Source organism: Hyaena hyaena, unplaced genomic scaffold (assembly GCF_003009895.1).
Source record: "Hyaena hyaena isolate Hyena2069 unplaced genomic scaffold, ASM300989v1 scaffold_295, whole genome shotgun sequence".
NCBI classification, from domain to species: domain Eukaryota; kingdom Metazoa; phylum Chordata; class Mammalia; order Carnivora; family Hyaenidae; genus Hyaena; species Hyaena hyaena.
Window position 1 is genome coordinate 356,956 of NW_024080928.1, and position 13,225 is coordinate 370,180.

A 13,225-nucleotide genomic window follows, 5' to 3' on the forward strand; every position below is an offset into this window, starting at 1 on the left:
GGCTGTCTGTTTAAAAAAATTAATTATTTAAGCCGATTGTTGAGTACTCAAGAGAACTGAAAAAAGAGAAAATCTACTTCTAAAGTGTTCTTTCTTTTTGTCGAGAGAATGCTATTTTGAGTTATTACAGAACTCATCAGTTATAGGAGTTAGTTTTTAATTTTCTCAAAATTTAGTGTGATTTGTGGAGATTATTCTCTCTCTCCATACCATATTTGCTTAAATCACACTTTTTTACTTATACCTTACTCATTTTCACTGAATTGAAAATTTTCCAATTACGGGGCGCCTGGGTGGCTTAGTCGGTTAAGCGTCCGACTTTCGCTTCGGTCATGATCTCGCGGTTCGTGGGTTCGAGCCCCGCGTCGGGCTCTGTGCTGACTGCCAGCTCAGAGCCTGGAGCCTGTTTCAGTCTGTGACTCCCTCTCTCTCTGACCCTCCCCTGCTCACGCTGTCTCTCTCTCTCCTAGAAATAAATAAAACATTAAAAAAATTTAAAAAAAAAAAGAAAAAGAAAATTTTCCAATTTTTGTAGAACTATAGGTAAATTTAACTTCAGACCAAGATAAATGTTAATTTGCAGTCTTTTAGATTGTTTTTAAATCTCAAGGCAATATTTTTATCATAATACTTCCTCCATCTTACTGGTTTTCAGACTCTAGAACTGCTGACACTAACCTCCTTAAAAGAAGTAACATTCTTAAGTAGCATTCTTATAACAGAACACATGTTTTTTCAGTTGTATTTTCATGATATGAAACATTCATCTGCATCAAAGAAATGAGACTAGAGATAAGCCATTATCAGAAGGAGTAAAACATTTCATGGAGGGAAAGTACTCCCCTTTTAGAGGATATGAAAATAGGTTCATCAGCGTGTGTCAGAACGCCAGAAAATACGGATAGAATATATATATAATGGGAGGTTTAGCAAGATGGGTGCTGAAGGTGGGGTGGAAATGGTCAGTAAATGAGCAGGCGGTATAGCTAAGGGCTCAGGCTGTGAAGCCAGGCCAACCTGAGTTTGTATCTTAGTTCTGCGGTCTGCCTTAAACTATGTCAGTTTGGGAAAGTGATACAGTCTCTTTGCCTCTGATTCCTCATCTGAGTGGTGTTGTGAGGTTTAAACGTGGTGTATGAAGCACCATGTCCAGGTGCTGGCACAGAGTTTTCAACACATTTAATTGCTGCTTCTGTGATGGTGGGGCCTGTTTTCTAGACATTTAACACTCTCTATGCTGGGTGTTCTCAGACACTCAAAAGACTCTGAGTTAGGGTTCTTGCCCTTGAGAAATTTCTTTTCTCTCAGGGAAGATTAAATAATACATGATAACAATGAAATAATTGAGAAGCAAATTACTATGGCACTGGCTATAAATAGGAATTGAGAACAGAGAAAGATCGTGAACAGGAGCAGTCAGAAATGGCTTTAGGAGCAACCAAGGTGTCTTGCTCTGAGCTAGGATGTAGAGAGAAGTTTTTGATGGTTAAAGAATGAGGATGTATTCAAGTATGTTTTATCTTGTTTCTTTTACATTTTTTTCTATTACTTTGTTTAAATCCAGGTTAGCATATAGTGTAATCATGGTTTCAGGAGTAGAATTTAGTGATTCATCACTTCCATGTAACACGCAGTGCTCATCCCAACAAATGTCCTCCTTAATGCCCATCGGTCATCTAGCCCATCCCCCTACCCAGCACCCTTCCAGCAACCCTGGGTTTGTTCTCAGTATTTACTGAACAAGGCATCATGATAGGCCCTCCTGAGGAAGAGGGGGAGGTATGACCCCTGTCCTCTTGGAGGGCATGTTAGGGCACACTTGCCAGGGATCGGTCATGGTAATAACTGTGAGGCTGTGTGCCCGCACTGTGCTAGAGTTGAGTGTGCCACAGACAGGCATGGCCCAGTTCAGGTAGGGGGTGTAGAAGGTTCCCAAGGAAGGTGGCATATAAGAAGAGATTTCTGGGGCTTACCTAGGGGGAGAAAGTGGAGTTGACATTAGAAAAGAGGCTGGAAGGGAGGTCAGAAAAGAGGAGGAGGCTAAGAGACCTAAAACGGCATGGTGTGCTGTGGGGATTGCAGTTTGTTCCACATCGCTGCAGTGAAAAATGCAAAATTTGAGGTGGTTTTTGCAATAATTCAAGCATGAGGTGAGGGGAGTATGTTCTAGACAAACTCAGTGCCGGTGGGAAACAGAAATAGTGGGTCCTAAGGACTCCTCAGGAGTACAAACAAAGGATATATGATTTGAAGGATTGAATACAGGAGAAAGGAAGCCTTCGGACTTCTTTCCTAGGAACTCCTTTTCAGAGTAGGAGAGAGGACTTTTGAAGTCACCTAATTCAGTCCCTTCATTTCATAGATAATTGTGCTGAGGCTCCAAGAAGGTAAGTGGGTTGCCCAAGTTTACCCAACTAGTCCAGGGCAGAGCTGGGATCATGAGACTGTGTCTAGGTCCCAGGGCCAGCATTCTTAGCACCGTATCATGCTGACCTGTTGAGGCTGAAGTGACCCTGGGTCCCTAAGCAGAGCTGTTCTCCACAAGGTTCGAAAGACTTGGTGCCCAGGTGAGAGGGGGAGCAAGAGATGCACACTTGCACATAGAGGAGAGATGGCACATGGTGGGAGATGCCATGACTGGAGTCAGAGCAGTGGTCGGAGGAGTCCACCTAGAAAGAACCCGGAGGGCCTAGAAGGATCTCCTGAGTGTGGCAGTCGCCCATAGACATTGGATGGAGGTCAAAACCAGGTAAAGTGTACTAGCATCAAGCATAGTGTAAACAGAGAAGTAAGAAAAACAGAAAGCTACAACTTGGAAGAAAGGACAAATGGAGTGGTTCTCACAGTTCCAGAAAAAAAGACCTTGTGAACATGGTGGAAATGAGCTGATAATAAGTGGTTACTGTGGGCTCAGAACAGATCCAACTGTTAGAGGGTTTTAAGTCCAGTTCAGGAGGTACAGTGCCAGCCTGCAAGACAGTACAAGTTTAAAGGCACAAAGATGGCAGATGGCTTGTCAAGTAACTAAAGCCATGAGTAAATGATGGGAGTTGCTCTCTTACAAAGTATTGTGGCCACCTTCAAGAGGAAGGGGACTGAACTCATACTGTTACTTAAGAGTTTAGAGGGATGCCTGGGTGGCTCAGTCGGTTAAGTGTCTGACTTCAGCTCAGGTCATGATCTTATGGTTCCTGGGTTAGAGCCCCACGTCGGGCTCTGTGCTGACAGCCAGCTCAGAGAGCCTGGAGGCTGTTTCAGATTCTGTGTCTCCTCTCTCTGACCCTCCCCTGCTCACGCACTTGCTCTTTCTCTCTCTCTCAGAAATACATGTAAAAAACATTTAAAAAAGGGCTTAGGTTAGATGTGAATCATTTGTCTTCCAAAATACTTTTCTAGAGGGCTTTGTAAACAGTATACAGGTGATAAAATTCAAAAGAGATCTTATCACAAAGTAGTAAGTAGGGCTACATTGGATGATTTTCCTGCCCAGAATATTCTTTCATAGTTTATTTGGGGAGTAAGGGAGACAAAGACTGAGAGAATCCTATTTAAAATTTAAGCAAAACGTTTTTGATACATCACAGAAGGCTCAGGATAATACTCTGTGTGTGTGTGTGAGTTGTGCAAATACGAAATGCAGCCAACTCCTCCTCACGGCTTGGTAACTTTGTTCCTTAATCTTGTTTTCTTCAAGGGGGAGAAACTGCTACTTTTCCCCTCAATGCACACCATTGTGGGCCAAGGCTGCTCTTACCTTGTATCTTACTTCCTTGAGAGAAGTAGGTAATGTCTCCTGAGATGTGTGGTGTCATGATTATGATTAAGAAAATACACGAAATACAAGTACCGTTATCCTAGGGAAGATTAAGAAAACTTAAAGTACATACATTACAGTAGTTAGGGAATTTTAAGACCTATTATTAAGAGTGCTGATTCTGTTCCTTGATATATCCAAAGAACATTTGATTTCATCTGAAGCTGCCATTTAAGTTCTTCATGAAAAATAATTTGGGATCTTCATAGTTCTCTTTGGAAAAATCTGCTAGAGGAATTTTGGATTAACTGCTAGAATCTCTAATTAGCGTGCTGAACAGAAACATGACTAGATATTAGGAAGATAAGTTTCTTTGTTTTTAATAATTAATTGAACTATTTTCAGCATAATTCTTTCCCTGCTTGCCTTAACTTTAATGAGAATTTCACTTTCCATCTGTGTGACATTTGTTTGAATTATTTTACATTCATCAGATGATTCACTCTTTTATGGGACAATTTGTGTTTTAGCCAACTAACATTTTTTATTTTAGCTGGTGAAGGTAGTAATTATGCCAAATAAAGCCCATGGCGATTTAGGTGATTTTCATCCCTGGGAACAGGACACTCTTATAAATCCTTTTAAATTTGACTTCCAGCCTGGAGAACAGCTCCCTCCAGAGATGACTGTGGCTCGACCTTCTGTTAAAGAATCCTCCAGAGAAGGCACCTCTTCATTCCACGCAAGGCAGAAGTCTGAGGTCTGAATTCTCTGCATTTGCTCACTTTTATTATAAAACTTACCTGTAAAGAGTGGTTGTGCAACGTCATTACAGCCTGTCTTTTAAAATTTCTTAAAATTTCTTCATTCTCATTCTCCCACAGATAATATAAGCTGGCTTACAAAGTTAAGTAATCTTCCTCATGCCATAATTCTGAGTTCTCTTTAAAATCCTGGAGTAAATTATAAGTCAATTAGGTACTATTCTAGTTCGTAGGCCAAATCATCATCGCTCTATTATCTGCTTTTTATAAACCTGTTTCTTGTCTCAGGGTGGAGCATATCATGACCCCCACTCTGATGATGGCGCTGCCCCCAAAGAAAATAGACACTTGTACAATGATCCTGTTCCGAGGAGAGTTGGCAGTTTCTACCGAGGTAAGCCCAGCCCCTGGCACCCACTGGGGTCCTCTCTCCCTTCCCCCTCACTCCACCTCTAGCCCATGCCCCCCACTACACTTCACTGCTCTGACTTCAGGTCAGTGCCAGTCTTGTCTGCGCTGTCACCTTCCAACACATGTCTCTGGTTTGGGTCCCGCTGTCTTAGTTCAGGCCCTCATGGCTTCTGAGTTAGGTTCTTTGAGTAGTCTCCCAACTGATCTCCCTATCTCTCATGGTTGCTGTCAAACCAGTCCTTGGAATTATCCATTTGAAACTGTGTTCTGACCATACCACTCATTCATTCAGTTAAGTCATAAAATATTTATTGATGTCACCTGTATACCTGGTACTGTTCTAATTTAGAACATGTCAATGAACAAGACAGGCAAAGGGCTCCACCTTCACAGAGCACACATTCTCATGAGGAGAGAACACAAAATGTAGTAATTATGTAGAAACTAAAAGGTAATAAATGCTACAAAGGAAAAAATAGAGCAAGGCAACTCATTGCCTGCCCCCCACCCCTTTCCCTGCCCCCAGGCCTCTACCTCTTACCTGCTAAGAGTCCTCTGGTGGTTTCCCATTGACATCAGAACAATGTGAATTCCCCGAGATGACTATCCAGACGTTCCACGCCCTGGCCCTTGTCATCCTCTCTAGCTGCTGCTCCTCCGTCTTGAAACGCATTCCTCCCCCTGCTTGGATTGCTTGTTTCTGTCCCTTTTAAGGTTCTACTTTGAAGTCCTCTGCTGTATGATGTTTTCCCTTTCCACCCAAAGTTCAGTGTTTTCTTTGTTCTACCCATGGTTCCTTCTCTAGGCCTCTAACATGACACAGACTACATGGTACTGATTCTTTGTCTACGTTTCTCTCTCACAAAGTTGCAAGCCCCTTTATCATATTTTCCTCTTTTACCCTCATTGACTAGCACACTGCCTGGCAGTTTCATAAGTATTTGTTGTTGTTTTTTTCTTTTATAAATTAAAAAAATTTTTTTCAATGTTCATTTACTTTTGAGAGACAGAGACAAGAGTGTTGAGTGGGGGGAGGGGCATAGAAAGAGGGAGACAAAGAATCTGAAGCAAGCTCCAGGCTCTGAGCTATCAGCACAGAGCTTGACACAGGGCTCAAACCCACAAACCATAAGATCATGACCTGAGCTGAAGTCGGAAGCTTAACTGTCTGAGCCACCCAGGTGCCCCTTATAAATATTTGTTGATTGAAATAAAATCTTCAAGTGCACTTACATAGCCTTAAAAAGTATACTTGGATGGGAGCCTGGGTGGCTCAGTCAGTTGAGTATTTCCACTTAGGTCATGATCTCACGGTCATGAGATCAAGCCCCAAGTCAGGCTCTGTGCTGAGTGTGAAGCCTACTTAGGATTCTCTCTCTTTACTCCTCCCCCATGTGCATGTGCGTTTTCAAAATGAATATTTTAAAAAGTGCACTTTGGGAGTGCCTGAGCGGCTCAGTTGGTTAAGTGTCCAACTCTTGACTTCAGCTCAGGTCATGATCTCCTGGTTCATGGGTTCCAGCCCTGTGTTAAGATCACACTGACAGTGGAAGCCTGCTTGGGATTCTTTCTCTCCTCTCTCTCTGCCTCCACCACAAAATAAAAACTTTAAAAAAAATGTTTTTTTAATGTACTTCAATGGTTAACCAACAACTAAAACAGATGCTTTGGAGGCTGTATGGATTTAGGAGATGTTGACAGAGAAAGGGATCCCCTTTGAAGAGCTATGTAGCCATAGAATGAGAGCCCCTACAGAGCTCTAGCCCCTAGTGGGAAGACTTAACAGCAAGCCCACTAGGAAAGGGGCAGAGTCCTGGGTGTTCCAGAGGTTCAGCTTCTTAAAGCTTCCAAGAGTCATCATGACCTTCTACAGTCGCCCCCGCCCACATCTTTGGCTTCTCACTATGCTGTTGATTTGGGAGGACTACTGGAAAGGGGCAGGAATTGGGACAAAATGTTTGGTCATTTTAACTCAGAACCTGAGGAAAATAAATGTAGTGAAGTGTTATTTAGAACTAAATGTATGTTGAATTAGGCTACTTGTTCCTTCCTACCCCCGCATTTGAAAAGAGCATAGGATAATGAGTTTTAATTTTTAATGCACTTAGTTTTTTTCTCATGCCATGATTACTTTCAAATCTTAAGGGAGTAAAATTTTAAATCAACTTAAAGTCAGTTAAAATATTATAGTATATATGAGCAAATTCCTTTTCTTCTTTCACTGTAAGTTTTACTTTCAAACTGGACCATACCTGTGTTGTTTCTATAGATGTCTGGAGTATATACTTTAATATAAAATGTTCACAAAGTTTTGATTAATCAGGAAAGACAGTTTTAGTTTGATTGGAAGTGAATTAAATTGGTTCATATCAGCAAAGCCCCTCATTTGTCTTCCTCATAATCTACTTCAGGGTTTGGCAGGTAGAACTTTTTTAGTTTAGAAAGTCCAGAAATAGAAGGAGAAGATTTAACTAGGTGAAACATCTGGAGACATCTGTCATTTCAATGATTCTACTAAATCTAACTGGATGAAGATTTAGTAGTATCATTGAAATGACCTATGTTTCCAGAACACTTCCTGTTTTCAGCCTTACTGGTCAACAGTCAAGTGAAATGGTGTCATTTATCTTGATATTCAGCCTGTATATTCCTTTTGTGGTGAAATTTGCAATACATTTTGATTTATGACCAAGCTTAGAAATTGACAGGAAAAGATAGTAATGTCCCCACCCCCACCACAAACAAAGGGCAGAAAAGTATTTACTCACATATGTCATATGGTTTATCTTTCTGTTCATTCCTGGATTAAGAACTTAGAGAAAAATAGTATTTTTTGCAAACAACCAAATTTCTTTGGAATTTAGTTTTAAAAAATACGAAATTGACTCTGCCTCCAAAGTGTAAGGCTTAAAGCACAGTTAGTATATTCCAGCACACATATTGTTAAGAGTCACTTCAGACTAAGAATAGATTTTGCATAGTTGAGTCTTGATGTAAGAAAGCCTCCACTTCAGAGAATGCCAAAACAGTGAAGCAGTTTTGGGGGGGTGGGGGGGTGGCGGCGCTGTCCTATTCATACTTTTAAATATCCTATGATGTTCTTTAGTTAATTAGCTGACAGGTCAGTTTATGTTTTGAATATATATTGCCTGATGTTAACTGACCCTCGCGTGTTAATGTGATAATTAGTTGGGGGAGGGAGAATGTTCCCTAAAATGCCTCCACCCTCAGAAAACACAAAAGTTATATAAAGGGCAGAGGAGGATTTTGACTTAATTATTTTATTTGTGTGAGAGACAATGCAGTCAAATCAGTTAAGACCTATTTTGGCCAAAAACCTACATCAGTGACTGACCTTTTCTTTATTCAGTGCCATCTCCTCGTCCAGACAATTCTTTCCATGAAAATAATGTATCAACCAGAGTTTCTTCCCTACCATCAGAGAGTAGCTCTGGAACTAATCATTCAAAAAGACAACCAGCATTCGATCCATGGTGAGTATTCTGGTTTGTTTTTGCTCTTCTTTTTTCCAATTGGAGATTTCAAAGAAATCTGGATATACTTTTTAGCTCGCTTTCTTTCTCAAGAGAGATTATTTGATAAGGAGATGGTGATTTGTCATTATTTGTAATGATTTAATTCAAGTTCAGCATTTATATTAAATATCACATAACAGAAAAATCTCCTGGGTCAATAAATGCCTCATATCTTCCATTGCGTTCTTCTGATAGTAGTGATGTCCTTAGTGTCTCTTTTGTTGCTGTTGAATCACATAATGGATGCTTTGCTTAGCACTTGTGTACACTGTTTCACTTGGTTCTCACAGTTAGCCTTTGAGATGGGGCGGCTCCCAGTCTGTAAATGAGGAAGCTGCAGCTTAGGGAAAGGAAAGCACTTTCCTGGAGCCGGACGGCCCATAACAGGGAGAGGGGAGCCGGCATCTAGACCTAGATGGGGTCTGACTCCAAAGCTGTGCCTTTCACCTCTATGCCCCCTGACTTTCATTCAGGGTGAAAAGATAGAACTAGGGGAACACCTTTTATGCTACCACAAAAGCATAATGGTAGTCAAAGGTTAAAATGATGTACCAGCTTTGCTTCTCCTTTTATCTTCTTTGTGTCATACATGGTAAAAATGTAGGGAAAGAATTATGTTGTGTATTAAGTCTCATCAACAGGTCTGTTTTGGAAATAAGGACATTTTATTTTATTTTATAAGCTTTTTAAAAGAATGTTTATCTTTTGAGAGAGAGCTGAGCCGGCGAGCAAGCAGGGAAGGGACAGAGAGAGAGGCAGACAGAATCCCAACCAGGCTCCACACAGTCAGTGCAGCACCCGATGTGGGGCTCAGACTTACAGACCATGAGGTCATGACCTGAGCCAAAATCAAGAGTTGGATTCTTAACCGACTGAGCTACCCGGGCGCCCCAAGGACCCTTTAAAAAATAATAATAATGTAGACTTTATATTCTCCGCTGCCCAGAAAGACTGCCCAGAATCCATATGTACTTCATAGAACTACTAATATATCCTCTGCTGAGAATAAAATGGTGCATCTGTAACATGGCACATTTGCAATGGGACCATTCTGTCAGATTTCATGTCTGGTGTTTGTTGCTGGAAGTCATAGAAGGGTCTTAGGTCCTTCAGTACTCCTGACCCTATGTGGTTGCATAATTTTCACACTGCTGGCAGGGTTGTATCACGGTTTTAGTGCTACTATGCCCTATGATGAAAATAACTTAATTAATTATTTATTTATTTTAAAAATGTTTGTTTATTTTTGAGAGATAGAGCATTGAGCAGGGTAGAGGCAGAGAGAGGGAGATGCAGAATCCGAAGTAGGCTCCAGGCTCTGAGCTGACAGCACAGAGTCTGACACAGGGTTCGAACCCACGAACCAGGAGATGATGACCTGAGCCGAAGTCAGGTGCTTAACCAACTAACCCACCCAGGCGCCCCAGTTATTTTTAATACAATAATAAAAATGATGGCTTTAAAGCTTCAAATACCTTTATAAGCACAGTTTACACCCATTGCCTTATTTATTAAAGTCTTTACATTAATGACTAAGAGGTTGGACTCTTGTCTGTATGACTTGAACCTCTGTCTCCTCATCTGTAAAATAGGGCTAAGAATATTACCTCCCTCAGAGGATTACTGTGACCATTAAATGAGGGAGAACATCAAAAGCACCTAAAGCAGTGCCTGGCACAGTGTGCCTCGTTACTTACTGTTAACTGCAGCGGTTTATATCATTAATGTCCTCTAACTTTAGTATGACTCATCAGCTGTCTCCCCTCCACTTCCTTTGCTGATAGAATTTGGTGCATTCTTTTTCTATGTGACTGTAGACCAGCTCCCTATACATTAACCTGGGAGCACAGGTACAACTTCTTGTAGTTACCAGCTTTGACAAGCCATGAGAACAGTGTCTCTCATTTGTGAGAATATGGAACTATAGAAGAAATTGTTTTTCCTCTTGGTCATTGCATGTTGGAGTGGTGATGGTTTAAATGACCATCAATTACAGATTAACATAGTTCTATCAAAATTAGGTGAGTCAGATCAAAACAAAGTCCAAATGTGGAATAGGTAGTATTAACAACATATTGTTGTTTTTGATAGTTTTTTTGATAGTCCATTTGAGTAGAGCTTGTTTAGACCCAGGTATATGTAGAAACCTGAAGACTGCTGTTTTTTTAAAAAGAGTTAGAGGCTTAATTGGGACGTTGAACTTTAAACTTTAGACAAGTCTTCATCGAATCATCCCTACTCTGATACTGTTGTTATGAAGCTTCAGAGAGTTTCAGAATTACCAGTTTGAATTGCAGTATTCTTTTGTTTCCACTGTCCCTCAGACAAAGTGGCCGCTGTGTACTTCTCCTTTGGCCATCCCATTTAACTTAGTCTAAATCATTTACTGAGCTTGATTTACCTTGATTTTTTTTTTTCCCTGAACAAGATATCTCATTGGTTCACCATATTGTGTATATTTGAGAGAAACGCAGCTTGATAACTTACAAAAACGTGAAGTAGCCTTGCTCTCGTAACATAGTGACTCGCTATTACTAAATTATCACTTGCCTGGGAGCAGTCTGTTTCTCCTTGATAGTGGTACTTCATATTTCTTTTGAGAAGAGAATATTTGTACAGTGTACATGATTCTTGCAGTGGAAGAATCAAGTTACCAGATCATATTTTAAAATGATAGATATTGTTGGGGTGTCTGACTCTTGATTTCAGCTCAGGTCATGATCTTTTGGTTCATGGGTTCAAGCCCCACATCAGGCTCCAAACTGACAGTGCAAGGTCTGCTTGAGAGGCAGTCTCTCTCTCTCTCTCTCTCTCATTCTCTCTCTTTCTCATTCTCTCTCTGTCTCTCCCCTGCTTGTGTGCCCACGCACACGTGCATGCCCTCTCTCTCAAAATAAACTTAAAAAAAAAAATAATCCTGACATAATAGATATAGTATACTATCCAGGGTAGTTATTTTGACCATCTCAGCTATCCAGAAACCAGTTATGAATTGGGAGATAAGCCAGAATATCTCAGAACAAGAAAAACAGAGTTAATGCAGTCAAATTCATCCTTACTAATGAGAAAACACCTTCACCCTCCCTATTAGCCTGTTTACTCTTGTGCACAGTTTTAGCAGTTGGCACTGGAGGTTGTCAGGCAAGAAATAATCCCAGGTAACAAAACAGTGTGAAGAGGGAGAAAGATCCCAAATAATAGGCAGGGAGAGGTAAGGGGTATTTTGGCCTTTACTCAGGCTTCCAGTGACGATATCATTTCTAGCCCTTCTGGTTTCATATGTAGCATAGATAATCTATATAGCATATGTATTTATAAAATAGACTGCTCTTACTTTGATTAAAAAAGACAAAGTGTATAAATACATTTGGAAAGACTGCTGTCAAAATTGGGTTTAAAAGTGATGTTTCTGTAGTAAACCAAATTAATTAGAAATCCCAGAAATTAAGGTAAGTGAAGGATTGCTGTCACTTGCTTGCACAGTCCCAAGCTTTTTTTTCTGGTTCAAGTCGTGAATATGGTGGCATCCATTATTGCTTGCCACCATAACTTCGAACATCGTTCACTGATTGTTTTCTTCTCAGACGTCACGTTAGTCCCATGGCCATGGGAGGAGAGGTCTCAGGGAATGTCATGCTGCCCCCAGAGGGATTATATTAACGCACCAGAATTCTGACCCTCTGCCCAATCTGTGAGTGCCCTGCCTTGAGTCTGCGAGCAGCTTGAAGTCACACTCCTTGTTTTATTTTTCTCTCTGGCCCCAGCACCTAACACCAGGCCCATCACATACACAGTACTCCATAAGTGTCGGTTGACTTTGATTCAGTCAGCTTTCATTCCTTCCTTTTTTAGGAGAGTCTCTTGCATTTTCTCTTTCTTCTTGACCCCTTCTAAAACAACTGTTGTGTTAGATGATGTCAGGGTAGGGGGAGGTTGCTACCCCCCACCAACTGTTTAATCAGCCCTGGATAACGGGCCACGTGACTAACTGGGGGTCCTTCTCAAAGGTCCTGTCCCTGAGATGGACGTGACCACCCACCTGCCCTTCTTTTGTGTTGCTCCTCTTGGACCCGTCTGTTGCCTGTACCAGTAGAATCATACGGTCTAGAATTCACGAATGAGATAAATTATGGGGGCACACTCTTACCCATTTGTAGTAATACTGGTTGTAAATGATTCTCTGTCTTCATTCTTTTGTACAACACACAGCTTTTCAGGTGCCTATGCTCCAGGCAACTTCTCTCCATGTCCAACCCTGTCTGAGTCTGTCGCCCAGACTGGTTTCTCTAATTCTCTGCATGTGTATGTTTCCATGTAGCTTCTCCCTCTCTCTGTCCTCTCTCTCTGCCTCCCCCTAACACACTTGTGCTCTTTTTCTTTCTCTCTGACTTCTTTTTGTGTCTTTTATGATACATGCACAATCATGCTTCACTCCTAGCTTTCATCTTCTAGTCCAAGGGTAATCTATTTCCTTTTTTGTTCTGGTCTCTGGAATCTTTCTCTGTCTAAATCTTGGTCCCACCATCTCTGCTCACCTTCAGTCTGAATGATGTTTTTCTCATCATTCCCCTTCCCCCTGGGCTCTAGTTTATCCACTGTCTCTGGAAACCCTGCAGAGGGTCTCTGATTCATCTTCCCTGCCTTTTGTGGTCACAAGGAACTGCAATCCCTGGGCTTTTTGTCTTGCTCCTTTTCTTTCATTACCCTTCTCACCAGCCCCTTTCACATTCATCTTACTGGATAGAAACTCTTCTTCCCTT

At 41.2% G+C, this 13,225-nt stretch overlaps 1 protein-coding gene across 8 annotated transcripts in view; it reads left to right on the top strand.

Moving 5' to 3' along the window:
• The window catches only part of CDKL5 (cyclin dependent kinase like 5), a 213,767-nt gene that overhangs the window by 167,388 nt on the left and 33,154 nt on the right, over positions 1-13,225 (top strand). For all 8 annotated transcript variants that reach the window (XM_039247375.1, XM_039247367.1, XM_039247370.1 and 5 more), the window contains 3 exons: positions 4,413-4,514; positions 4,807-4,912; positions 8,300-8,423. In XM_039247375.1, coding sequence (XP_039103306.1) covers positions 4,413-4,514; positions 4,807-4,912; positions 8,300-8,423 — 332 coding nt within the window. The remainder of the gene's footprint in view (positions 1-4,412; positions 4,515-4,806; positions 4,913-8,299; positions 8,424-13,225) is intronic.